This window comes from Cornus florida, unplaced genomic scaffold, assembly GCF_030987335.1.
Source record: "Cornus florida cultivar Cherokee Brave unplaced genomic scaffold, ASM3098733v1 CherokeeBrave_3.0.0_Hap2_Chr05, whole genome shotgun sequence".
Taxonomy (NCBI): domain Eukaryota; kingdom Viridiplantae; phylum Streptophyta; class Magnoliopsida; order Cornales; family Cornaceae; genus Cornus; species Cornus florida.
In genome coordinates, this window is record NW_026775575.1 from 111,537,938 (window position 1) to 111,565,532 (window position 27,595).

General features: G+C 33.9%; 2 protein-coding genes across 2 annotated transcripts; one reads left to right on the plus strand and one right to left on the minus strand.

The window, feature by feature from the left end:
- Positions 1–10,417: 10,417 nt before the first annotated feature.
- Positions 10,418–11,707, minus strand: LOC132310483 (epidermis-specific secreted glycoprotein EP1-like). Its single transcript, XM_059808655.1, has one exon. It carries the CDS (start codon positions 11,689–11,691, stop codon positions 10,588–10,590), a length of 1,104 nt encoding a protein of 367 aa, XP_059664638.1. The 5' UTR covers positions 11,692–11,707; the 3' UTR covers positions 10,418–10,587.
- Positions 11,708–20,578: 8,871 nt separating this feature from the next.
- Positions 20,579–25,144, plus strand: LOC132309977 (protein FAR1-RELATED SEQUENCE 5-like). Its single transcript, XM_059808221.1, has 6 exons — positions 20,579–21,542; positions 23,073–24,043; positions 24,447–24,527; positions 24,638–24,781; positions 24,886–24,933; positions 25,049–25,144. Exons 1-6 carry the CDS (start codon positions 20,579–20,581, stop codon positions 25,142–25,144), a joined length of 2,304 nt encoding a protein of 767 aa, XP_059664204.1.
- Positions 25,145–27,595: the final 2,451 nt, after the last annotated feature.

The following is a 27,595-nucleotide window of genomic DNA, read 5'->3' on the forward strand; positions in this document are numbered from 1 at the left end:
GATTAACTTATCAGTTAAGTCCTACCTATTTTATATAAGGGAATGGATTAACTAAAATGTTAAGTCCTACTTAAATTCAAGTCAGGTCAGCTGAACAAGTTGAATGACTTATGGATGATTAATTTATTATATAAGGGAATGAATTAACTAAAATGTTAAGTTCTACTTATATTCAAGTTAGGTCAGCTGAACAAGTTGAATGACTTATGGAGGATTAATTTATACCGGATAGGATGGTTACTAGATTATATATATATATAAGTATGGTGCCATGATATGAGCTTGAGTCTCAGGGTCAGTGGTTAAGGTGCGTATATCGCCAGGGATGTGTAACTAGATATAGTGTAGTTGTGTACCCTAGTAGGTCTAGGTATTCATGCCCACTATATGTGCGTTTTGCATGTTGCCTACTATTCAGGTTGAGACAACCCTATAGTCTAGTGAGGTTCCTTTAGTGTGTATATATATATATATACGGACTACTAGTTACTGTTGGATTGACTAGGATGTATACGTGTATCGGATCTCTGCTTGGACTGTAGTAGAGTAGAACTTGTTTATGGGCCTGACCCACAATTATTTTTCAGGTGTTCGTCAAGAGTAGAGGTTGTTCGTGCTGAGCAGGGATCAGTCTACTTCGTTCTTCCGATGCTACATAGGAGTTCCTTTATGATTCAGTTTCTTGATTTAGACAGTTATTGCTGTCATTTGTTTAGTTTGGATTTTCTAGGGGTCCACACAGTATGGGTTCCCGAGTTGTATTTTGGAGGATCAATTGTATTAGAAGAGTTTATTAATTAATGGAAATATATTCTGAGGTTTATTATTAGATTATCATTTTAGTTTCTTGTCAGCATTTTATTTGTTCTTCTTTATTCTTTTGTACTCTGTGTTCGTTTATTATCAATTTGTTTTGATATCCTCGGGTATTCGGGCGTGGGCCTGGCCAACCCGCATTCGGAAATCCGGGGGGTATCACAGTTGGTATCAGAGCACTCTAGGTTTAAGTGTCTCTAAGAGTGTCTTTCATTATGTGACTTCCGCGTTGCGTCTCTTAAAACTTAGAGCCCCGTATTAGGATTCATTGTACTCTATTTACGGTTCGTTAGGAGGAACTGATGTCAATTGTATTCTGTAGCTAAAGAATGGTTGGCACTAGGAAAAAGATGGGGTCCAAGGCAACAGCGATAAAGTTCTAAAGGAGTAAATGAGTACGTTATTGATTTCATTGCCCGAAGGCAGAATTAGGGATCGAAGGTTTAAGTTCGTTTGGAGCTACTTTAAAGTATAAGCCAAGGAAAGATTTAGATGTGCATGATAAGTCACTGCATATCGGGGCCGACACGACTTTAGTTGATCTCAAAAAGGAGACAAGCGGGGATTAAGAGTCCAAAGAGGATCCTAATGGAGGAGATTTCAGCGTATCCAAGAGAGAGGGTACTACATCTGGAAGATGGATGATCGCGCGAGGGTGATCTTGTTTGCTGGTTATATAGCTAATGTTATTTGTAGAATTGGTATTGATTAATCTACTATAATTAAACTGTCTTATCATCTCTAAAAGAGATATATAAAAAGTACGAAGATGTGTAGAGTATTTACACTGCCTATCCTTCTCTTCATCCGTGCCTGGCGAAGGCGTGTTCGAAGCAGTTCATCTGACTCCTCGGCAGGTTCTGGCTGACCGTGAATTGCATTGATTACTCGAACTGGTTGCATGTTGTGAGAATTCGACTTCTGATTCTTCTCACGTGCTCCATTGGTCAGTTTTGCTCCACCGCTGGTCCTTGAATATAACTTGCGAACTCCCCTCTGGCTATCAGCATCTCTACCTGTCTCCTTAGGTTCATGCATTCGTTAGTTTGGTGGCCAAAATCAGAATGAAATGCACAGTGCTTAGACTGATCCCTCCGTTCGAGAGGTTGTCTGATTGGTAAAGGAGGTCGGAACTTATCTTTATTTCCTTGGTACAGTCTCGCTAGGGTAACTTTCAATGGAGTAACCAGCTCTTCCTCTCTGGGCCTCTTCTCTGATTTCCACGAGGAGCATTGTGACTGAACCTGTTTTTGCCTGATCTTTGCTTTGGTCTTTTCTTCCATGGATATGACGGATGTCTTCCGAGCGTTTGCCGCCTCTTCTTCTTCCAAGCGCACAAATCCATCGGCTCTTTCGTTAAGTTCATCCATAGTCTTCGGCGTGTTCACCACCAAGCTTGTGTGGAATGGGGTGCCACGGTTCATGGCCAGTATGAATGCTTGAACTGCCGTTGAAGGGTGACATTCAATAACCATGCTCTTGGTAAGGTTAAACCTGGTTAGGAAAGCCTGGAGACGTTCATCAGCATGTTGCTTCATTGTGAATAGGCTATAAATATCTTTCACTGGACGCTTGTTTCCATAGTATTGGCTTATGAACCGATCACACAAGCTTCGGAAACTATCCACCGAACCCCTCGGCAGGTTCTTGAACCAATTCAGAGCTGGTCCGGCCAGACTCGTAGGAAAGCATTTGCACATCAAAGAGTCATTCTTAGTGTTTAGAGCCATTTTCAACTGGATGTGATATACGTGATCGATCGGATCAGTTGTTCCGTCGAACAAAATGAAAACGGGCATGGAAAATTTCCTCGGACTCGGAGCATTCAGAATCTCATCGGTGAACGGTGAATCAACCATTCGAGCTGCTGAACGGAGTGCTTCATTTTCCCTCTGGAACCCCACGGCTGCTCTCTGGTCAACTGATCTCCTCTCTGAGCTGTGATAGTCGAACGTCGTCATGGAAGGCCGATAGGTCGGATCGAATGACCTGTCCTCAACAAAGTCTTTGCGCCATGGAGGCATAGTTTTGTGACGATTTAACTCTGTTGCTTCACCTCGGCTGAGTGTTTTTTGATGTGGATCAAAAGTCATTGCTTCGTTTCACCTATTCTGCTCACGCCGTGGATCTATGTGAGTTGATCCTTATCGATCATCAATACGACGAAGATTTGGCGGCAAACCGTCTCGCCGGATTTCCTCGCGGTGAGGATCTACTAGATTGTTTCCAACCTCCTCACCGTGATGTGCTGCATCGGTACGTGTACCTTCTTCTCCTACCGGGAGTGGTCATGGAATTACTGGAGCTTCTTGACGCTGTATTTCAGTCCTTAGATCCGCATTTTCTCTCCGGAGAGCTTCGATCATGTTCATCAACTCATTAAGTTTCACTTGCTGGACGTTCTCAACCGTATTGGAGTTGTCGCCCCCTATCATGATTCCGGATCGAAGCAAAGGCATGAATTACGAACTCCGAAACAGATTTAAGCGTCACCGATGCAAATTCCGTTAGATCTGGGCTTAACTCACTGAATCGTGATCACTGTTTGCTAGATCTGAACTTTTCTAGCTTTGAACTCACCGGATCTGACTGCAATTGAGCAAATCACAATTGCGTCGTTCCGAAGCAAATGCCTCAGAATCCACAATAAGCAAGAATTCTCTTTGAACAAACTACAATCTTACTGATTTGGATTCAACTTCCAGAAATCACACTGTGTACTCACAAACTCGATTGAACTAATATGGTACTGATCGGGCTTGAATTGATCTTCGTCCTCGATTCCCACAGACGGCGCCAATTGAAGATGCAAGAATTTGTTTCTTCTTTCTCTCTCCAGAATTCTTACCCTTCAATGGAATCCAGAAAATTCCCCCTATTTTCCACCTGTAATGATCTATTTATAGGCCATTACTATTATTGTTGTTAACTAATTACATTGGGCCTATATTCAAAAGTTTTCTTCCTTCTGGGCTTGATCTTCCAATGGGCTTGATCTTCCTCGGTGGATTCCCCAGGTTCGGCCCATTCCGGGGCGCTTTGGCATGGATCCTACTTCAATTGTTCGATCTGATCCCGTTCCAGCGAACTATATCCGGCCCATGCCACTTGCTGCATCTTCAATTATATATATAAATATTATCTCTACATGAATCTAATCATCATACTAATAAAATTCCAATAAGCATCTTTCATTGGTTAACGAAAACAAGTAATAATAAGACAATTTGCCAGCAATAAAATTATATACAAATTATGTTGAATACCAAATTATGAAACTTTAGTTGTAGTTTGATATATATATATAAAATCAAATGCAGATAAGACAATCAATGCAGACTAGTAGTACATTATTTCAGGAGCATGTAGTACCATATCAGATCTCTCCGGATAAGGGGAGAAATAAAAATTGTAGAATATATAAGGAGTTTTCATTAATAGGTGTAATGCATATCTCGTTGATATAATGCGGACAAGAATGTGCTGGATCACCATATCTTCACTGGCTTCCATTTTTAATTGACCTTTTTGAACTGTTTCTTTGATAATAATTTAAATTTTATTATATATATATTGAATTACTTGAATGGTCCTATATATATATATATATATATTTTAGCACCAAAGCAAATCATAAATTAAGAAGAAAGAGAATTACAATAAGAGAGAATAGCGTTTAGGAGTCACTTGGGCACAACATTCCACTCTAAATCATCAGTAGGCTATCGGAGCCTTATTTTTATTTTATTTTTTTTCCGAATATTCAACCAAATATATTGATAATTAAAGGTTTACATTTGGGCCCAAGAAAGGCCCATGGAAGAACATTTACTGGTACAATTCATAGAATACTACAAGCCCAAAGGCTCAACAAGAACTATGAAGCCTAGACACTGAGCTAAAGGAGGACCGAACCAGATTGTGGAGGATAGCCGTTACTAGCAACCTTAGCCGTTATAAATGAATATCCCTACGAGATTCCGGTAACAAGGCTGATTTCAGCCACACTGAGGCATATCGCCTTTGTCTACAAGTCTGGAGGCATCGACGATGGGCGATGGAGAGTTGGGCCATTCCATTGCTAGCTGCGAGAAGTTTCCATTGTGGCGAGATCGCAAGGCTTCAGCAATTGAATTACAGATTGGCTTCAATACATATGATTGTGAAGAAGGGGAATTCCTGAATACTCTATTGTTCCTTTCTTGCCAAACGTGGTACACCATGGATGCTAGGGATGATTAGCATACTTTATATTAGGAGAAAATGTTAAAAAAAACAAATTCAGTTAAAAATTAAATACTCCTGAATCAATTTGAAATAACAAAATTTTCAAATTTGAGTTAGGACCCTAGTCGGCATAGCTATTCTTCTAGTCTTAGAAATGGTACCCTCCATATATTTTGTTTATAGGAGTAAAATTTGATACAGAGAATAGGACAACTATTTATTTATTTATTTATACGCAATAAGAAAAAGGTAAATTGGACAAAATATAACCCATTTCGGTCTATTTTTAATGGAAAAATAGCAATTTTGTAGGGAATTGCAAGTGAGAGAAAGTTGAAAGGAAATTTTATGCATTTTGCCTTTCATATTATAAAGTATGCACACACTTGAGTTTAAAAAAACAAACAAAAAAGAAGTAGTGAACGGATCGGGTCAATCACCTGCAAATATGTTCGTAGTTATTAAATTAAAATCATATCCAATATTTAATTATAAAACAAAATTTACTCTTAAATTTAGAATTTCTTTAGTTTAAATTATCTCATTCAATGACAACTAATATTGGTTCATACATACAATAGAGAAAAAGAACAAATATTCCCAGGAATGGGGAATAATTTTCCTCATCCTGAAAAATAATTTTTCTCGCACCATTGATATGATACAATGAACATAATTTTTAAAATTTAAAATCTATAAAAATTAATGATAAAAGAAATCTCAATTTTCTCATCCTCGTATTTAATAAAATATAAAATAAAATAATTTTATTTTATCATCGTGTTACATTGGTGGTGTGGAGAGAGTTAGTCTTAGGCAAAATACTTGAATTATTTGCTTAATGAATCACGGAACAAATCAAAACTCCTTTCTTTGTTTCAGAAATTTTTTTTTTCCCCTATAATTAACTGAAAAATAAACACAAAAGAAAAGAAATTCAAACTTTGTTGCTCCTTCACTGAATGGATGGGACATTAATACGTCAATTGCTATTTGTTTTAAAAGTTAGAATTCGATGCAGCAAAAGCTGTAATAGATTCCTCCCTTGTGCCAAAAAAACATAAAAAATGCTCCTTTTGGAAAATTCTGACTAGATATTTTTTTTAGACAGCAATACATTTTTGCTCTGGAAAAAAAAAAAATAATAAATAAATAATGAAAAACCATTGTTAGTGATTACACTTGTGAGCTTTTCCTAGTGTAAAGCTTTCACAGAGATATGCAACACGAATTCATTTTAGGGCCACCACCAAAGAAAAGCCTAATGATTGGCTAGTTGGCGACCCGCTCTATTTTCTGCTTAAAACAAGAAAAGATTGGCCATTGAAACCACTCGGATGGATTTATAATTTATCATATTAGTATTCGTAACTCTTTTTAAGGATTCGATATTATTATACTTTTATGAACGATTAATTTAATCGATTTACATTTATATCCGTTTGAATATATTACATCGTGATTGCGAACAATACCGCAACTCATATTACGATTGCAAACTATGCAATAGAATTGGTACTTACCGAATCTTGTCCTTGTCACTAATTATCTCCATTGCATATACGTATCAGAGTATACACGTGTGTGTACAGTGTACTGCAGGGGAGTCCTTAGCAAAAAATCACACCAAATCCCAGCACATTTCATACTCTTAAAAATTGAATAGTATAATTTGAGGTCATGCACTAAGTCACATAAAACGGGAGCGGGAATGAAATTGAATTCGAAAGTAAAAGCGGCTGAATTAAGTCAAAAACAGGGTGAATTGGAACAAGAGTGCACGCAGAGTGAAAGAGCGAAAGCGCGAGGGTTACACTTGTTGAGAATGATTGTATAACTTAAGTCATGCATATAGTTACAGTTACGTGTCTTTGCATCATTAATCTAGAATTTTCCTACTTTTTCGGGATATTGCACCAACCAGAGGAAGTGTATTTTTTCCAACACTAAACTTTTAGTTTATTTGCAGCATAACAGTAGCTTTTTCACGTTAAGACTCAATTCTGGTAAAAAAAATTCCATTCCACAAAAAAATAGAAACAAGCTTTTCTCACGAAAATGGAAATTACCAAGCCTTGAACACAAATTTGAAACATAGTGTAATATACTTACACAATAAGAAGCAAGAGGCTTGGTCACGAAAACGAAATTATTAAAAGTAGAAACAAGCGTTCCTGCGGCATGCAAAGGAAAATTATTTTCTTTTATTCACTTCCGCAAACTGGACCCCACCAAAGTAGGCCCACTGGGCCTGCATGATTAGTGTTTGGGTGTCTTTATGTAGCCCAGATGTGCGGAATTGTTGACTTTAGTAAGGGTCTTCAAGGCATAAGCAATCCAACACAAGAAGTGTCTTGGTGATAGAAATAGCCCACACACTTGCAATCCTTTGTGCATTTCTGACCGCAATCATTCTCCTTCACGGGCCCTTCACCTTTTGTGTACTTGCTCATGAAATGATCCACCCCTACTACTTTGTAATAGTCAAAATTTCTCACCCTACACGAGGTGCCCATTGTGGGCTTACAGTTCTTGCTCCAACCCAACAACCCATTGCCATTGGGTTTGGGGCATGCAACACATTGGTTGTTCTCACACACCCCAAATCTCCCACATCGCCCCGGCAACTGGCACCCGCTTTCGTAGTTGGAGGAGTCCCCGCCAAATAGGGTGTATGTATACTCCCATGCACCAATGTCCACATCCATATTGTAAGAAATAAAAGAAATACTTGAAATTCCCTTAAGGGTATTTTAGAATTTTTATAAAAATAATTGGTTAAAATTGACCACCGTGGGCAATTTGGTACAAAATTTTCAAATACAAAGATTTATGTACACACTTTTTAAAAGTATGGATATTTCTTGCACATTTTTTATATAAGTAATGATACTTTATCCGATCAAATTGGCTTACTCGTAGTCTGAATCCTACGTGTAATTGTTACTAATTACCTAAATCGTTGATATTTTATTTGCACAAGATATTAAAAATAAATATATGGAAAGAAGCTGAAAATGTTTTGACGACTCATCTCTATTTCTATGATTTCGTTCTGCTGCTTCCTTGATTCTTTCTTTCTTTAACTCACGGTTCTCTCTTTTCCACGAGCAAAATTGACAAAAAAACAAAGTATTGAGAAGTTTCTATTGGTTCAAAAAATCAAAAAAGAAAATACATATATATGTTTGCTTAAAGAGGAAAAAACAAACCCTAATAAGATTGAAGGTATTTTTTCATTTTTTTTTAATTTCATTTTCAATATATATTTTGGCTTCCATATATTGTATCAGTTTTGGGAATTTGATTAGGAAAAAAAAAAACTTCAAAAGTTTATTAAGAATTGTAATGATGAATTGTGAGTTACATAGATAAAGAATTAACGGAGCAGCAGAACGAAGAAGATGAATCTGGCAATATGATTCAGACTAGGAGTAGGCCAATTTGATCGGACAAAGTATCATTACTCTTTTTATATAACAAATATTTTTGCACTGTATCCAAAACAAAAAAACAAAAAAAAACTTTTTTATGGATAATTAGTGAAACTTTTTCTTTCTTTTTTTAAAATGAGATGAAAATTTGTTTCCAAGAAGAAGTCACAAGAATACAAGGTTCCTTGTTAGCATGGAGGAGATCTTTTTAAGGTTGGACGAAGTGAGCAACTCCTCAATTGATTGGGGATAACTCCAAACCTGTTCTTCAAGAAAGGAGAACCTATTCTTAGCTGCTGAAGAGGGGAATGTCGCTGAAACAACACCATGAAATTCATAAGTGTGACGAAAAAGAAAGACTCGGCATGGGAAGCAACCAGAGCATTTGTCATGAAAGGAGGAAAAACATTCGGTACCTAACTTCCCAAATTTGCGTGGAATTGGGAGTTTGCTCGATTGAGACACAAACTAGTTCCCCCTAACAATTATCATCCTCTCCTTCCACTTTTTCTCGGAGGAAGGGAGGTCCGTACATATCCTCTGTTAAAGAGAGGAAGTGAAATAAAAACAGCCAGGCTCGGTCCCATGCCTAGAAATGGTGTATGTAATCAGTAGGTCCGCAAGAGTCAAGTCAAGACTTTCTAGTCTTCGACGAACAAGAAGAGCCGAGACTATTCGAAGAAAGTTAGGGTTTACCTGAAGAGGGGTAAGACTTAACTCATTGAAGACTAAATGATAGAAGTGGTGAAGAGGAAAGCGAAGAACATTAAGGTGCCCGATTGATATAAGCAATTCATTATCTCCGACGCTCTCGCTTGAATTGAAATCAGCTGTTCTTGGGTATTCAACAATTTCCACCCCCTCGGGGATTTCAAATTCCTCTATTATAGAATCAATGGTGACATTATGACGTCGAATAGACAGAATCAAGTCTTTCACCTCTTTAGTGAAGATACTACTCGACCCAGAGGTGGACACCTCAGCTAGAGGTAAGGAATCATCTGGCCAAATTGCTTGCAGATTTAAGAGGGTTGGAAATCCTAAGAGGAGGAACCCTAATGAGAGTGGGGGAAGAAGAGGTTGTGGAATCATAATGTACGAGGTCTATATGGTCGTGAGTGAACAAAAAATTCATGATGCGAAAGAAATCAGACAAGTGAATGAGGGACTAACCTGGAATCACGTTGAAATAGTGAGCACAATGAACGTCGTGAAGCCAAAAGCAAGTTGTGTAGAAGCCTTTTGGTCAGAATATCAATAATCGCTCCTCGAAACCGTCTCTTACGATATTGACAACCGTACAACTTTAATTCCCTTCTAATTAAGAGTCGTAGTCCAATTAAAAAGGGAATTGGGGGCAAAGTATGGAGGGAAAAATTCCCCTCCAATGAAAGCCAGCAATGTAGCCACGACATAAGTCTTATTTTTAATCCCTTGGTGGGTTAAAAATAAAAGCCCAGCCCTATTCAAGCCTGGATAAAGACACCAACAACCCAAGTCGCTAATGTTGAACCTCCGGCCCATTAACAAAGTCATTTGGACCAGGTTGCATTCGGCCCAAATTCGTTTAAAGAAGGAATGACTCCTACTAAGCAAAGGATCCATCACGAAAGGAAAGTTCTACAAGAGGAAGAAATTTGATATAGAGATAACTGTAAAAGAAAGTAATTTAATTGGTAAGGAATTGTATATGGAATTAATTGAAGGACAAGTAAGGCGAGTCTTACCATAATTCTACCACATTATTTGTGTATAAATAGAGATCAAGACCTCCAATAAAGATCAATCAAGCAATATACGCTTCTCTCGGAATAGTTCTTGTGACTTATTATCTTTTATTTTAGTGAATTGTTTTATTTCTTTTTATTTTTTATATAGAGAGAAATTTTGCACATACACATATTAACTATGAAAATACATTTGCACAATAACATAGGTAATTCCACAAAAAGTAGAAACTTGGTTTCTCACAAAAAGGAAATTATTTCGTTTTTTATTCATTTCCGAACACTAAACCCACAAAACAAGGCCCACTGAGCCTGATTAAAGTTTGGGTGCCTTTATGTAGCCCAAATGTGTGGAATTGGCAACTTTTGTGAGGGTCTTCAAGTCATAAGCAATCCAACACAAAGAAGTGTCCTGAGCTCACCTTCACGGCCTCACAATCTTTGCAACAACCTAGCAACCCATTGGGCTTGGGGCATGCAACACACTGGATGTCCTCACAAAGCCCAAATTTCCCGCACCTTTCCGGCAACTGGCACTCGGTTTCGTTGTTAGAGTCTCTGTCAAATAGGGTATACGTCACCTCCCATGCATCAATGTCCACCTTATCGTTGTAAGTGTAAAACTTGATGTTTCCGTCAATCCCCAATCGGAGAAACGATAACGTGGCATTGTATTTGGCCCTACCCAAATAGCGGTTCCCAGTGCTTGAAGGACTGGTCACACTGTAGTCAAATAATAAGTTATAGGCACCACCAATATCTGGTTCACTGTTAAATGTCACACTCTCTAAACTGCCTTGACTGATAGTAAACAACCCAGAAGATGTAAAATAAAGCATGGGCTTGGGGGAGTTCATGCTCTTGTAATACAATGCCAACCATTTGGGCTCAAGTACCAAACTATAAGGCCCATTATCATTATCAATAGCAGAAGCCCTGCTGATAAGTTTAGTGGGCCCCTTGGCCTTAAGAGACTGGCCCACCAAGAGAGTGTCAGTCGGGTAGTCAAAGCTTTGCCATATGAACTTATTATTGGAGTCATAAAGGACCATGTTACCATTAGAGAGTAACTTGAACCCAACGACCCCTTTGTTGGCGGTGCCGGTTTGCCATGCAATCCGGCCATCGGCATCGGCCAAGACTAAGTTTCCGTCCCTCCCAAACGTAAGGGTGCCATTTTCACGAACTGGGTTTCCCCTGTTAGCCTCCCATACCCATCGGAACAGTGACTCAGAACTCGTCAAGCCCATGCGTAGAGCTAGGGTAAAGGCATTAGGAGTGGTGTTATAGAAACAAAGTTGGAATGGGGAGTTGAAAACATTAAGTACACGATAATTTCCATCATACTCTATTATGTAACGACCGAATTCGCCATCATTGACAAATTTGAACTGGTTGGAGGCAGGAACAGAAGCTTGAGATCTGGAAAAAGAGGACAGCAAGAATAAAGAGAATAATGGAGCTATAAATGGCTTCAAAAAAGACATTTCAGTAGTGTTTGTTTTTTTTTTGCTGTGTGACTGCTAAAGCAGATATCCTTCTTTTTATAAGCGTTGAGGACATGAGGAAGGGTATTTCAGTAACTATAATATTATACATACATACATACATATATATATATATATATCTAGACACACGGCACCAACTCTGGGGAGAAAGTACAGAAGCACTTATAATTGTGGCAGCCTTATTTAAAAAGTAATTAAAAAAATATCATAATGTAAGGAAGAAATTATGTAATGTGGTGGATTAAATATTTTGGTATTTACTAAAGCTGACTCGAATTTATATTAATTTTCCAGATAAAATTTGAGTAAAAAATCACAAACAAAATCGGTGGCTCAAATTTGTTGACAACCTAAATGTAGGGTTTGCATGGACGTCCAACAAAATTGAATTAGTCCCATTCTACATATTTGTTGACACTGTAATGCAAAACATTGGATCGAATCAAGTTATTTAATTTTTGAAAAGAAAAAATAAATATATATGTAGAAAAAATATCTGTAATCTCGTGAAGTATATAAAAAATGTTGGATTCTAGTATTCCTTAATATATAATTTGAAAAAGACCACACAGGAAAATCTCCATTAATAATGCCCCTTACTCCTTAGAATATTCAAATTCCCAGAAGCATCTTTGATTAGTCTACAAAAACAAATAATAAGATAATTTGATGCTTTTCTTTGATGCTTTTCTTTAAAAATGCACTAAGCCCGGCAGCTGGTGATGCTTTTCTTTGATGCATTTCTTTACCTTTATCTGTACTGCACTAAGCCCGGCATTACCTATTAAAAATGCATCAAAGAAAAGCACCAGCTTCCGGGCTTAGTGCAGTACAGCTAGAAAGGTAAAGAAAAGGTAAAAGAACAAGTTGCTTAACTGATAAGCATATAATTATATAATATGTATATATATATTATACATACAGAAGATGTAATACGACAATAATAATTAAAATGATGATACAATTTGTCATGAAAGCGTGTTGATGCATTTTCGATGATTCCAATGTTATCACGTTCTTGTTGACTTGTTTTTGTTGAAAAATTATTGTATATATTTCTTTGAGTGAAAATTCATCCTACAACACTAAAAAAAAAAATTAATTATTAAATTTGTGTAAACCCCACAAGTCACAACAAATAACACATCTTAATATCTCCACTCTAACCCTGAAAAATAATTTTTCTTGCACTACTGGTATGACACAATGAACATAATTTTTAAAATTTAAAATCTATAAAAATTGATGATAAAAGAAATCTCAATTTTCTCATCCTTGTATTTAATAAAATATAAAATAAAATAATATTATTTTATCATCGTGTTACATTGGTGGCGTGGAGAGAATTAGTCTTAGGCAAAATACTTGAATTATTTGCTTAATGAATCATGGAACAAATCAAAACTCTTTTCTTTGTTTCAGGAAATTTTTTTTTTTTTTTTTTTGCTCTATAATTAACTGAAAAATAAACACAAAAGAAAAGAAATTCAAACTTTGTTGCTCCTTCACTGAATGGATGGGACATTAATACGTCAATTGCTATTTGTTTTAAAAGTTAGAATTTAATTGCTATTTGTTTTAAAAGTTAGAATTCGGTGCTGCAAAAGCTGTAATAGATTACACCCTTGTGCCAAAAACAAAAAATTCCTTTTGGAAAATTCAGACAAGACATTTTTTTTTAGACAGCAATACATTTTTGCTTTGAAAAAAAAATAAAAAATAAATAATTATGGTTAGTGATTACACTTGTGAGCTTTTACATGTGTACAGCTTTCACCGAGATACGGAGCACGAATTCATTTTAGGGCGACCATCAAAGAAAAGCCTAACGATTGACCCACTCTATTTTCTGCTTAAAACAAGAAAAGACAAATTGGCCATTGAAAGTATTGAGATGGATTTATAATATACCGATTCGTAACTCTTTTTAAGAATTTCATATTATTACATTTTTATAAATTGATTAATTAAATTATATTTTTATGAACTGATCAATTTAATTAATTTATATTTATATATGCTTGAGTACATTATATTATAATTGCGAATAATATCGCAACCGATATTATAATTGCAAACTATGCAATAAAATTGGTACATACCTAATCATGTCCTTGTCACAAATTATCTCCATTATATATACACATGAGAGTGTACACGTGTGTGTACAGTGTACTGTAGGGGAGTCTTTAGCAGTAAATCACACCAAATCCCAGCACATTTCATACTGTTAAAAATTGAACAGTATAATTTGAGGCCATGTGCATATGTTTACGTGTCTTTGCATCATTAAATCTAGATTTTTCTTACTTTTTCGTGATATTGCACCAACCAAAAGAAGTGTATTTTTTTCCAACACTAAACTTTTATTTTATTTTATTTTCTTTGCAACATAGCAGTAGCTTTTTCACATTAAGACTCAATACGGGTAAAAAAAAATTCCATTCCACAAAAAAATAGAAACAAGCTTTCTCACGAAAATGGAAATTAACATGCCTCGAACACAAATTTGAAACATACTATAATATGCTTACACAATAAGAAGCAAGGAGGCTCGGTCACGAAAACGAAATTATTAAAAGTAGAAACAAGCGTTCTTGCGGACTTGAATCCCCTGCTGTGAGTTACCTTACAGTCCCCTGCTGTGAGTTGCTTAATGCCGTGTTTGGCTTGGCACAAGAAAAAGAAGTCCACAAACGGCACAGTAACTTAACGTGCCAACTGTAAAGCCAATAAAAAGAAAAAAAAAAAAAAAAAAAAAAAAAGGAAAGTTGAAATAAGCTGCCGCCCCCGCCCTTCTGCAGTTTCACTTTCCCCTTCTTCCCTTTTGCTTTTGTTATTTCCCTCATTCCTTTTTCATTTTAATCCAAACCCTTATTCCTCTCTCTTTGTTCCATCAAAAAAACATATTGCTTTTGAATTTCTTTTTTATTGGAAACCCTAATTCCTCTCTCCTCTATTCTTACTTTTTTATAATATTTTTTGAATCAAAATCCAGATTGTAGTGTGCTGATTTCTCAATGCAATGTCAACTATTCATCTACAGGAAAGAAATCTACAATGGATCTGATGTGGTATTTACAATTGACCTAATTAATGCTTGATTGTTGGTAAGTCTTATTAATATTGTGCATTTAATATATTGTTCATTTACAGTGAAATTTTTGTTTTGAACGCAATAATGTAGATTTAGAAAATTTATGATTCTTTCATTTGTCATCGATCTGTCATTGTAATGAATGTAAAAACTTCCATAATTGATTTTTAGAACTGAATTGGCTTCCGTAGGTATGAATGTGTTATAAAAAAAAATTTGTATTAAATGCATGCAGCAATTAGACATTTCAGAGGTTAATATTTGATATTTATGAGAAAAAAAAATTGCGAAGTTTAACAAATAGGAACTCTGATCACCTTCATCATCAAAATAAGCTATTCACACAGTACGACCTAACTTATGTCACACATAAACTTAAGAATTTATGATTATTTTATTTGTCATCTGTTAGTGTAAACTATGATATTTTTTAGTTGAAATTGACATTGGTTAAGCATTATAGTGAATCTGAAATCTTAGATAATTTTAGGATTTTCTTCTATAATCATAAATAAGCATTCTAGTAAATGTAAAATCTTCCATAATTTTAATAAATAGGGACACTGATCACCTTCACCTTCAAATTAAGTTATTCACACAGTTCTGCAAAACTAATTTCACACCTCTGTAAAACTAATTTCACACCTAATTTTAACATTTTTTAATTCTTTCATTAGTCATCCGTTAGTGTAAATTATGATATTTTTTTAATTGAAATTGACATTGGTTAAGCACTCCAGTATATTTGAAAACTTGGATAATTGTAGGATTTACTTCTATAATCTTCAATAACCATTCTAGTGAATGTAAAATCTTCCATAATTGTTTTTTTTAACTGAGTTGGCTTCATTTGGTACCAATGTGTTATCCAAATATTTTGTCTTCTCATGTATGCGGCAATTACATATTTCACAGGTTATTATGTGATATTTATGAGGAAAAAAACATTATGAAGTGTAATAAGTAGGGACACTGATCACCTTCACCATCAAAATAAGCTATTTACACAGTTCTGAAAAACTAATTTCACACCTAAATTTAACATTTTTTAATTCTTTCATTTGTCATCTGTTAGTGTAAATTATGATATTTTTCTACTTGAAATTAACATTGGTTAAACATTCTAGCGTATTTGAAATCTTGGATAATTGTAAGATTTTCTTCTATAATCTTCGATAACCATTCTAGTGAATGTAAAATCTTACATAATTGTTTTTTTTTAACTGAGTTGGCTTCATTTGGTACCAATGTGTTATCCAAATATTGTCTTCTCATGTATGCGGCAATTACGCATTTCACAGGTTATTATGTGATATTTATGAGGAAAAAAACATTGTGAAGTTTAATAAGTAGGGATACTGATCACCTTCACCATCAAAATAAGCTATTCACACAGTTCTACTAAACTAATTTCACACATCTGCAGAACTAATTTCACACCTAAATTTAACATTTTTTAATTCTTTCATTTGTCATCCGTTAGTGTAAATTATGATATTTTTTTACTTGAAATTGACATTGGTTAAGCATTATAGTGTACTTGAAATCTTGGATAATTGTAGGATTTTCTTCTATAATCTTCAATAACCATTCTAGTGAATATAAAATCTTTCATAATTATTTTTTTTTAACTGAGTTGGCTTCATTAGGTACCAATGTGTTATTCAAATATTTTGTCTTCTCATGTATGCGGCAATTACGCATTTCACGTGTTATTATGTGATATTTATGAGGAAAAAAACATTGTGAAATTTAATAAGTAGGGACACTGATCACCTTCACCATCAAAATAAGTTATTGACACAGTTCTGTAAAACTAATTTCACACCTTTGTAAAACTAATTTGACACCTAAATTTAACATTTTTTAATTCTTTCATTTGTCATCTGTTAGTGTAAATTATGATATTTTTCTACTTGAAATTGACATTGGTTAAGCATTCTAGCATATTTGAAATGTTGGATAATTATAGGATTTTTTTCTATAATCTTCAATAACCATTCTAGTGAATGTAAAATCTTACATAATTGTTTTTTTTAACTGAGTCGGCTTCATTAGATACCAATTTGTTATCCAAATATTTTTTCTTCTCATGTATGCGGCAATTACACATTTCACAGGTTATTATGTGACATTTATGAGAAAAAATACATTGTGAAGTTTAATAAGTAGGGACACTGATTACCTTCACCATCAAAATAAGCTATTGACAAAGTTCTACTAAACTAATTTCATACCTCTGCAAAACTAATATCACACCTAAATTTAACATTTTTTAATTCTTTCATTTGTCATCCGTTAGTGTAAATTATGATTTTTTTTTTTTTTTTACTTGAAATTGACATTGGTTAAGCATTCTAGCGTATTTGAAATCTTGGATAATTGTAAGATTTTCTTCAATAATCTTCAATAACCATTCTAGTGAATGTAAAATCTTCAGTAATTGTTTTTTTTTTTTTTTTTTAACTGAGTTGGGTTCATTACATACCAATGTGTTATCCAAATATTTTGTCTTCTCATGTATGCGACAATTACGTATTTCACAGGTTATTATGTGATATTTATAAGGAAAAAAACATTGTGAAGTCTAATAAGTAGGGACACTGATCACCTTTACCATCAAAATAAGCTATTCACACAGTTCTGCAAAACTAATTTCACACCTCTGCAAAACTAATTTCACACCTAAATTTAACATTTTTTAATTCTTTCATTTGTCATCTGTTAGTGTAAATTATGATATTTTTTTACTTGAAATTGACATTGGTTAAGCATTCTAGCGTATTTAAAATCTTCGATAATTGTAGGATTTTCTTCTATAATCTTCAATAACCATTCTAGTGAATGTAAAATCTTGCATAATTGTTTTTTTTTTTTAACTGAGTTGGCTTCATTAGGTACCAATGTGTTATCCAAATATTTTGTCTTCTCATGTATGCGGCAATTACACATTTCACAGGTTATTATGTCACATTTCTGAGAAAAAATACATTGTGAAGTTTAATAAGTAGGGACACTGATCACCTTCACCATCAAAATAAACTATTTACACAGCTCTGCAAAACTAATTTCACACCTAAATTTAACATTTTTTAATTCTTTCATTTGTCATCCGTTAGTGTAAATTATGATTTTTTTTAACTTGAAATTGACATTAATTAAGCATTCTAGCGTATTTGAAATCTTGGTTAATTGTAGGATTTTCTTCTATAATCTTCAATAACCATTCTAGTGAATGTAAAATCTTCCATAATTGTTTTTTTTTAACTGAGTTGGCTTCGTTAGATACCAATGTGTTATCCAAATATTTTGTCTTCTCATGTATGCGGCAATTACACATTTCACATGTTATTATGTCACATTTATGAGAAAAAATACATTGTGAAGTTTAATAAGTAGGGACACTGATCACCTTTACCATCAAAATAAGCTATTCAGATAGTTCTAACAAACTAATTTCACACCTTTGCCAAACTAATTTCACACTTAAATTTAACATTTTTTAATTCTTTCATTTGTCATCCGTTAGTGTAAATTATGATTTTTTTTACTTGAAATTGACATTAGTTAAGCATTCTAGCGTATTTGAAATCTTGGTTAATTGTAAGATTTTCTTCTATAATCTTCAATAACCATTCTAGTAAATGTAAAATCTTCCATAATTGTTTTTTTTTTAACTGAGTTGGCTTCATTAGGTACCAATGTGTTATCCAAATATTGTCTTCTCATGTATGCGGCAATTACGTATTTCACAGGTTATTATGTGATATTTATGAGGAAAAAAATATTGTGAAGTTTAATAAGTAGGACCACTGATCACCTTCACCATCAAAATAAGTTATTCACACAGTTCTACTAAACTAATTTCACACCTCTGCAAAACTAATTTCACACCTAAATTTAACATTTTTTAATTCTTTCATTTGTCATCCGTTAGTGTAAATTATGATATTTTTTTACTTGAAATTGACATTGGTTAAGCATTATAGCGTACTTGAAATCTTGGATAATTATAGGATTTTCTTCTATAATCTTCAATAACCATTCTAGTGAATGTAAAATCTTCCATAATTGTTTTTTTTTTTTAACTGAGTTGGTTTCATTAGATACCAATGTGTTAACCAAATATTTTGTCTTCTCATGTATGCGACAATTACACATTTCACAGGTTATTATGTCACATTTATGAGAAAAAATACACTGTGAAATTTAATAAGTAGGGACACTGATCACCTTCACCATCAAAATAAGCTATTCACACAGTTCTAAAAAACTAATTTCACACATTTGCCAAACTAATTTCACGCCTAAATTTAACATTTTTAAATTCTTTCATTTGTCATCCGTTAGTGTAAATTATGATTTTTTTTACTTGAAATTGACATTAGTTAAGCATTCTAGAGTATTTGAAATCTTGGTTAATTGTAGGATTTTCTTCTATAATCTTCAATAACCATTCTAGTGAATGTAAAATCTTCCCTAATTGTTTTTTTTTTAACTGAGTTGGCTTCATTAGATATCAATGTGTTATCCAAATATTTTGCCTTCTCATGTATGCGGCAATTACACATTTCACAGGTTATTATGTCACATTTATGAGAAAAAATATATTGTGAAGTTTAATAAGTAGGGACACTGATCACCTTCACCATAAAAATAAGCTATTCACACAGTTCTAAAAAACTAATTTCACACCTCTGTAAAACTAATTTCACACCTAAATTTAACATTTTTGAATTCTTTCATTTGTTATTCGTTAGTGTAAATTATGATTTTTTTTACTTGAAATTGGCATTGGTTAAGCATTCTAGCGTATTTGAAATCTTGGATAATTATAAGATTTTTTTCTATAATCTTCAATAACCATTCTAGTGAATGTAAAATCTTACATAATTATTTTTTTTAACTGAGTTGGCTTCATTAGGTACGAATGTGTTATCCAAATATTTTGTCTTCTCATGTATGCGGCAATTACACATTTCACAGGTTATTATGTCACATTTCTGAGAAAAAATACATTGTGAAGTTTAATAAGTAGGGACACTGATTATCTTCACCATCAAAATAAACTATTTACACAGTTCTGCAAAATTAATTTCACACCTAAATTTAACAAATTTTTATTCTTTCATTTGTCATCCGTTAGTGTAAATTATGATTTTTTTTACTTGAAATTGGCATTGGTTAAGCATTCTAGGGCATTTGAAATCCTGGATAATTGTAGGATTTTCTTCTATAATATTCAAAAACTATTCTAGTGAATGTAAAATCTTCCATAATTGTTTTTTTTTTTTAACTGAGTCGGCTTCATTAGGTACTAATGTGTTATCCAAATATTTTGTGTTCTCATGTATGAGGCAATTACGCATTTCACAGGTTATTATGTGATATTTATGAGGAAAATAACATTGTAAAGTTTAATAAGTAGGGACACTGATCACCTTCACCATCAAAATAAGCAATTAACACAGTTCTGCAAACTAATTTCACACCTCTGCAAAACTAATTTCACACCTAAAGTTAAATTTTTTTAATTCTTTCATTTGTCATCAATTTGTTTAAATTATGATATTTTTTTTACTTGAAATTGACTTTGGTTAAGCATTCTAGTGTATTTGAAATCTTGGATAATTGTACAATTTTTTAGGCCTTTTCATTAGTTTGGTAAATATTTAGTATATAGATTTTTTTGTCACAAGTTATATAAACTGACTTTAATGTTTTGATGGACCTTTTGCTTGTTGTAGCATTCATACTGAAGTTATCCCAATGAATAATGACTTAAGTATTAATGATGTGAGAACAAGCGTTCCAATCGTTGCCGAAATCAATATTTCTGAAAACTTAGTAGCAGAAGTTGTCAATCCCATTGACATAGAATTCACACCAAAATTGAACATGCTGTTTGACACTGAGGATGAAGCATACGACTTTTATAATGCTTATGGGGGTAAAGTTGGATTCAGAATTCGTAAGGATTATGCAAATAAAAGCCGTAAGACAGGAAATATTACAACAAGCAAGTTTGTGTGTTCCAAACAAGGTTTTAGGGTGAAGGACAAGAGGGATATCCATACAAGAAAGCCCAGGGCTGAAACTCGAACCGGTTGTGGTGCACTGATGCAAATTAGATATGACCGCAAGAAGGGAAAGTATGTTGTATATAATTTTGTCGAATCTCACAATCATCCTATGATAATTGAAGAATGCACACATATAATGCCATCACAACGAAGAATAAGTGTTGCCCAAGCAATTGATGTGGAATTGGCCTGCAAATCTGGAGTTCCACTCAGTAATGCATTTGAGTTAATGAGCAGGCAGGCTGGTGGGAGGCAATCAATTGGCTACACCAAAGTTGATCAACAAAATTTTCTAAGGACAAGAAGACAGAGTGAGTTAGAATACGGAGAGAAGACATGGCTGATGAATTATTTCAAAATTCAATCTTGTGAGAATCCTTCATTTTTTCACACCGTGCAGTTGGATAGCGATGAAATGATAACTAATATCTTCTGGGCAGATTTGAGAATGATAATTGACTATGGGCATTTTGGAGACGTCGTCACATTCGACACGACATACAAGCTCGTCCAAAGCAATCGTCCTTTTGCGGCTTTTCTTTGTTTGAATTATCATCAGGAGATTGCTGTCTTTGGACTAGCATTGAGGTATGACGAGACTGCCAATTCCTTTGCGTGGCTGTTTGATTCATTCTTGAATGCAATGTCAGGTAGGTAGTCTAAATGTAATTTTTTTTTTCTTTTTGCAATTATTAAAAGTTGATCATGCCCTTTTTTAACCCTTCCTTTTTATTTTATTTTTTTATTTTATTTTATATATATATACTTTTTCAGTATGATTCTGATTTTTATGTAAATTACTTGTGGTTACTTGAGTGAGTTTATTGTTTGTACCTTGTAGCTCACCAGTAACTTAATCATATTTGAAGTCTACTACACTACCTGGAGATGTTAGAATCTTCGCTTCCCAAAGGTAGTAGCAACAGTCATTTATTCCTTCCAAATACCTGTATATGTTTTCCTGAATACAAATACTAAATAATGCATTGACAATACTCGTGTATAAAATACTAACTTTTTCTTGTGTACGTACATGTCCATTATGTGCACTCTCGGGTTGAGTTTGAGTCATATTTTAAAAAACAAGCAGACAAGAATAATGAGATGAAGGTGGAAATGTAAAGAATGTGGATTGTGTGAGGTGAAAGATTGGAAGAGTGCATTTGGTTAAAAAAAAAAAAAATTGAATTGGTTTAAGATTCCATGTAGGTTAAAATTATAATTTAATTATCTGTGCTGCACCTACTTAATTAGAAGTTAATTATCAAGGAGACAACAATGAATAATCTCTATTTTTCTATTTTTATATCATGGAAAAGAAAAACAAAAATAGTTGCAACATTTTATTGTACTCATTTTGTCAAATGTCAAGGGTAAAATAAGAATTCTAACTCCTCCATTCTTTTTGTTCACATCTTTTACACTAAAAGGATTTAGCTCAAATTATAACTCTTTATGTCTTAAAAAAATTTTATATCTCTTTAATAATAATAATAACAACACAAGGTGTTGTGGGAGATGTAAAGAATGTGGATTGTGGGACTTACCTAAATAAAGTCCTTTTAATTTTTATTTCTCTTTTGATCTCATTATTCTTCTCTGCTTGTTTTTTAAAATATGACTCAAACTCAACCCGAGAGTGCACATAATGGACATGTATGTATACAAGAAAAAGTAAGTACTTTATACACGAGTATTGTCAATGCATTATTCAGTATTTGTATTCAGGAAAACATATACAGGTATTTGGAAGGAATAAATAACTGTTGCTACTACCCTTGGGAAGCAAAGATTCTAACATCTCCAGGTAGTGTAGTAGACTTCAAATATGATTAAGTTACTGGTGAGCTACAAGGTACAAACAATAAACTCGCTCAAGTAACCACAAGTAATTTACATAAAAATCAGAATCATACTGAAAAAGTATATATATAAAAAAAAGAAAAAAAAAGGAAGGGTTAAAAAAGGGCATGATCAACTTCGGCCTTTAATAATTGAACATAGCCATTCATTTTTACCTTTTTTTATGTGAATTACTTTTTCAAATGAAGATATTTTATTGGGCCATAATGTTCTTGCCTTCAAATTTTCAATACTGTTAAAAATTATAGTGATGATGTATGATAAGATTGCCTATTCATTTACATGCCTTTTTGATATATTCTTGAATGTGATGTTAGGTAAAGCACCACAAACGATTCTTACTGACCAAGATGGTGCAATGGCAAAGGCGTTGGCACAAGTTATGCTGAGGACAAGACATTTACTTTGCACGTGGCACATCATAGCAAATGCACAGAAGCATGTAGGCACCATTTTTAGGAATGATGAAGGGATTAAAAGTGTGCTGAGTCAATTCATGTACTGTTATGATGATGAGGATGATTTTTGTATACAATGGGATGTAATGTTAAGGGACTACAATGTTGTTGGTAACACATGGTTGAACAATTTGTTTGGTTTAAGAGAAAAATGGGGTTATCCATTTGTTAAACATTGGTTTACCGCTGGAATGCAGACAACGCAGCTGAGTGAAAGTTTAAATAGCTGCTTGAAAGAGTACTTAACCAGGAAAATGAGTATTCCAGATTTCTTCATGCACCTGGACAGGTTATTGTCAGACAAACGGTACAAGGAATATCAAGCTGAGTATGGTTTACTCAGTAAACTACCTAGACTTAAACAAAATTGTCCTATTCTAAAACAAGTGGGCAATATGTACACATTGAAGATTTTTAAACTTTTCCAGGACCAATTCATAGAAGCTTATGTGGTTGCTACCGTGGAAGGAACAAGTTTTGATGAAAATGGATTACGTGTTTCTAGAGTATCTGTTCATGATGGCAGTATGGATAGGACTGTGACAAGGTGGGATGATGGCTTTCTAAGTTGTTCGTGCAGGAAATATGCAATGGAAGGTATTTTGTGCAGCCATGTACTTAAAGTACTGAAAGACGACACTCAGTATTTCAAAGAATTACCTTCTATGTATATACTAAAAAGGTGGACGAGAAAAGCCAGGGATAACAGCGTACAATACATCTGTGGATGTGAAGTTATTGCTGATCCTAAACTTAAAGTACGCAGAAGGTATAGGATGTTATGTCATTTTTTTACAGAAATCAGCTCATTTGCATCCCAGAAAGAAGAGGTATTCAATAATTTGATGCTAAAGGGGATGAAATGGAAAAGGAAACACATTAATGTTGAAAGGCAATGTTTCGATGTTGAATAGGAGGCAACCAATTCAGTCTTTTCAACTGAAAGAAGTAATAATCATGAACATAATGAAAGTATCATTGGGCAAGCCGTGACCGGAAGTAATGCCAAGGGTATAAAGAATAAAGAAACAGGTGGTAAGGGACCAAGGCGTAGGAAGAAGAATAAGTTTGAACAATACATGCAGAGAAAAAAAAAACTATGCGAAACGAAAGGTTAATTTAATTTATTTTTTATTATTTGATAATTTAATTTTCCAGTATATGTCATTAACATTTTGATATTAGCAATGTCATAATTTTGTTTTTACAATGAATAAATCTATTATTTTGTAGAAATCAAATGACAACAACAGTGTTAGTGCAGGTGTAGGTGGCAGTAGTACCGTGCCACCTATTACATATGTATGTCTGAATGTGAGTTTTCTCCTTTTCTTAAATGAAAACATTGATTTTTTATTTTTTATATATTATTATAATTTTCAGTATGATAATCTCTTAATTAAGAATGTTTATATTGAAATAAGGGTTGTGACATTCCTAGCGACGCCATTTGGATTTACGAAGATCATCACCCATGTGCACGTTTACATTCGGAAACAAATATAGACCAAATGACATATTGCCCTACCACTAACTTCAGTCATCCTAGGACTTCACCAACTGAGCAGGTATAAACAAACTTTTATTTTGAACTAGGTATATAAAAATTAATGAACATTATTTCATACTTTTGAAATCTATTAGTTAATGAACATTGAGAATATATTGGCAGGGGACTCCATTTGTTTCGTATCATGAATGCCGATTCTCAGATTATCTTGTAAGTTTATCTCTTATAAAATTTATGCTTCTGTAATATATTCTAAACATGTATGTTTTAACTTTGCATTAATTAACGTATGTACAAACATTGTTTTTGTATGATTCATTTTAAGGATGTTGATCACACCAGTGGTGATCGTAATTTGATGCCAATGTCGGAGGAGACAACATCCGAGATCAATCCTCCAGCTCGGCAAAATTTGTTTTGAGTTAAGAAATTCTTGACAAATTGATGGTGTATAGGTATACTATGATTGATGGATGATAACAGAATATGGTGGCATAAAAAATATATCCCTTTTTGAATAAAGATTTGTAAATGTATGGATAACTTGTTCACTTTTGATTTTTGGGTTTTGTATATATAGAAAATGAAATGGATTTTTATTCAGGCCTATTTATGTCAATTGAAATATGTATGTGTACATATATTGTTTAGTCCATTTTGTTTGTGATTTGGGACAGGTTGAAACCATTAATTTCAAGGTGACATGGTTCCGTGAATGGCATCTGGTTATTTTCTCCAATGATGGCGATACTTAATTGCCTCTTGCATATGGTGATTTTATGTTAGACAGTGCTAATTAGATTATCCATCCCAAAAGTTCCATTTTGTTACTTCAAAAGTTAAATACAACATCACACTACATACATCACATTACATACATACACATATGTCACATTACATACAGAAAACGACATCAACGGTTATCATCAGTTGACTATGAATTTTTCTCCAATGATGCCAGACACTATTAATATGTGGAGATCGCAATGGGAAAGATTACATTTTATTTTCTCCTCATTTATTCGCTCGACCATCCACCATTTGACGTGAACCATGTCACCTTCATAGTTCGGTGGTCCATAATCTTCCTCACAACAAGCAGGAATGTTATGAAATAACCCATTTGACCACCCTCTTTTCACTATTGAAATCATTTGTTCCCTCCGATGTTTTATGATCAGTTTATTTGTTATGTCTGTGTTCATGTTCGAAAGTTGTTGAATACCATTTACTTTATCAGCATCATTGCCATATGTTAATGCAATGGCTAAAGCAAACTTACAACCAGTATGCTGAAGATATGCACCTTTGGTTAGAATACTTAGCCCATCTGCCCGATTTTGATGCAAGAAAAATAGCTCCTACATTCAACATAAAGTTCTTAAAAATAAACCCGATTAAATTACTTTCACAATTTAGTAAAGTGAGTGCAAGCAACGTACCACTCCGGAGACAAACATAGCCTCCAAATTGCCATCATCAACACACTTTTGCATGAACACGCATCGCAAATAGTAAGTATCACTGGTACCCCCCGTTTGTATTTCGTACAAGGATTTAAAACTGAGAAGTCGTAACATATGTGGCTCCAAACACACCATAGCTAGCTAATGAGAACTGCACATATTTAAACACTTTTAACAAAAAATTTCGTGAATGAAAAAAATATTATAAACATAAAACAATAATGTACAATTAAATCCTTACCATTGTTGAAGTTGTAGTAGGTCTTGAAAATTATTTACTGCCACTCTACTAACCACCTCACTGAGCAACGGCGGTGGGAGTTCTTCTATTTTCATTTTTAGACTACTTGTTTTGTGTATGCTGGTTACCTTTTGGGGGAAGGTTAATCATTGGTTTACCAGAAAGGGAAGAACTTATGGTGGATATATAGTCAATATGCATAGCCAATTAATGTGGTAGGTTAGGATTAGTTGAACACGAAATTGTGTAATAACTCACAACATTAGCTGTAAATGTATAATTAAATGCACTGCTTGTTTGATATGACTAAGTATATCTACAACTCCTCTATTATATATAGATATTTGGTTGAACCGGCAAATCTCCTCTAAGTACATTCACCATCTCAACTAAGTATTCACATCCTGTTATTTCAGTAATAATACATATGAAATTATCTGAATTCACCATACTGTTTTTCTGATTTGAAGTGAATATAGAGAAAATAATATGTGTGTGTGTGGGCGCGCGTGTGTATATTAATAAGAAAGTATAAAAAAAATTAATTTTTTTTTTTAAAAAAAAAAATACAATCTTCACCTTCATAATTAAGTATTCACACCCTGCTGTATAAGTAATATCACATACAAAACTATATGAATTAGCCAAACCCTAAAAGGAGCCAGCTCTTGTAAACAAGAGGAGGCGGCTCCCTAGCCTTGAGAGCCGGCTGTCCTTTTTGGGAGCCTGCTCTTTGGATAGAAACTTTATTTCGTTGAAAAAAGCTTTTAGAGCCGTCTCTAATTGAAATGGAGCCTGCTCTAATTTTCTGAGCCTTCTCTAGAAATCTAGAGCCTTCTCTACTTTCCCTTGAGCCTTTTCTAATTTTTGTAGAGCCTTCTCTACTTTCAGTAGAAGGCTTAAAATGAATTCCAGTATGATGTAAGGCTCATATGAATGTGTTAAAAAACCTAATGAGCTAATTTTATGTTCTTTGAGAGATGAGATGAGAATGATATGCATGAATTGTAATTTTGAGCTTCTCCTCCTATCAATATGCATCTATTAAGATACTTAAAAAAGCAATAGAATAGTACATTAGCATGATAACACATTTTTCTCCCCCTTTGTCATCTCAAAAAAAATGGGAGACTAAATGAATAGATAAAGAAAAACAACTTGCCAT

Coding starts and splice junctions, on each gene's coding strand:
- LOC132310483 (XM_059808655.1), bottom strand. CDS start 11,691: ATGTCTTTTTTGAAGCCATTTATAGCTCCATTATTCTCTTTATTCTTG.
- LOC132309977 (XM_059808221.1), top strand. CDS start 20,579: ATGAATAATGACTTAAGTATTAATGATGTGAGAACAAGCGTTCCAATC. Junction 24,044..24,446: donor TTGCATCCCAGAAAGAAGAG/GTATTCAATAAT, acceptor ATTATTTTGTAG/AAATCAAATGACAACAACAG. Junction 24,528..24,637: donor TTACATATGTATGTCTGAAT/GTGAGTTTTCTC, acceptor TATTGAAATAAG/GGTTGTGACATTCCTAGCGA.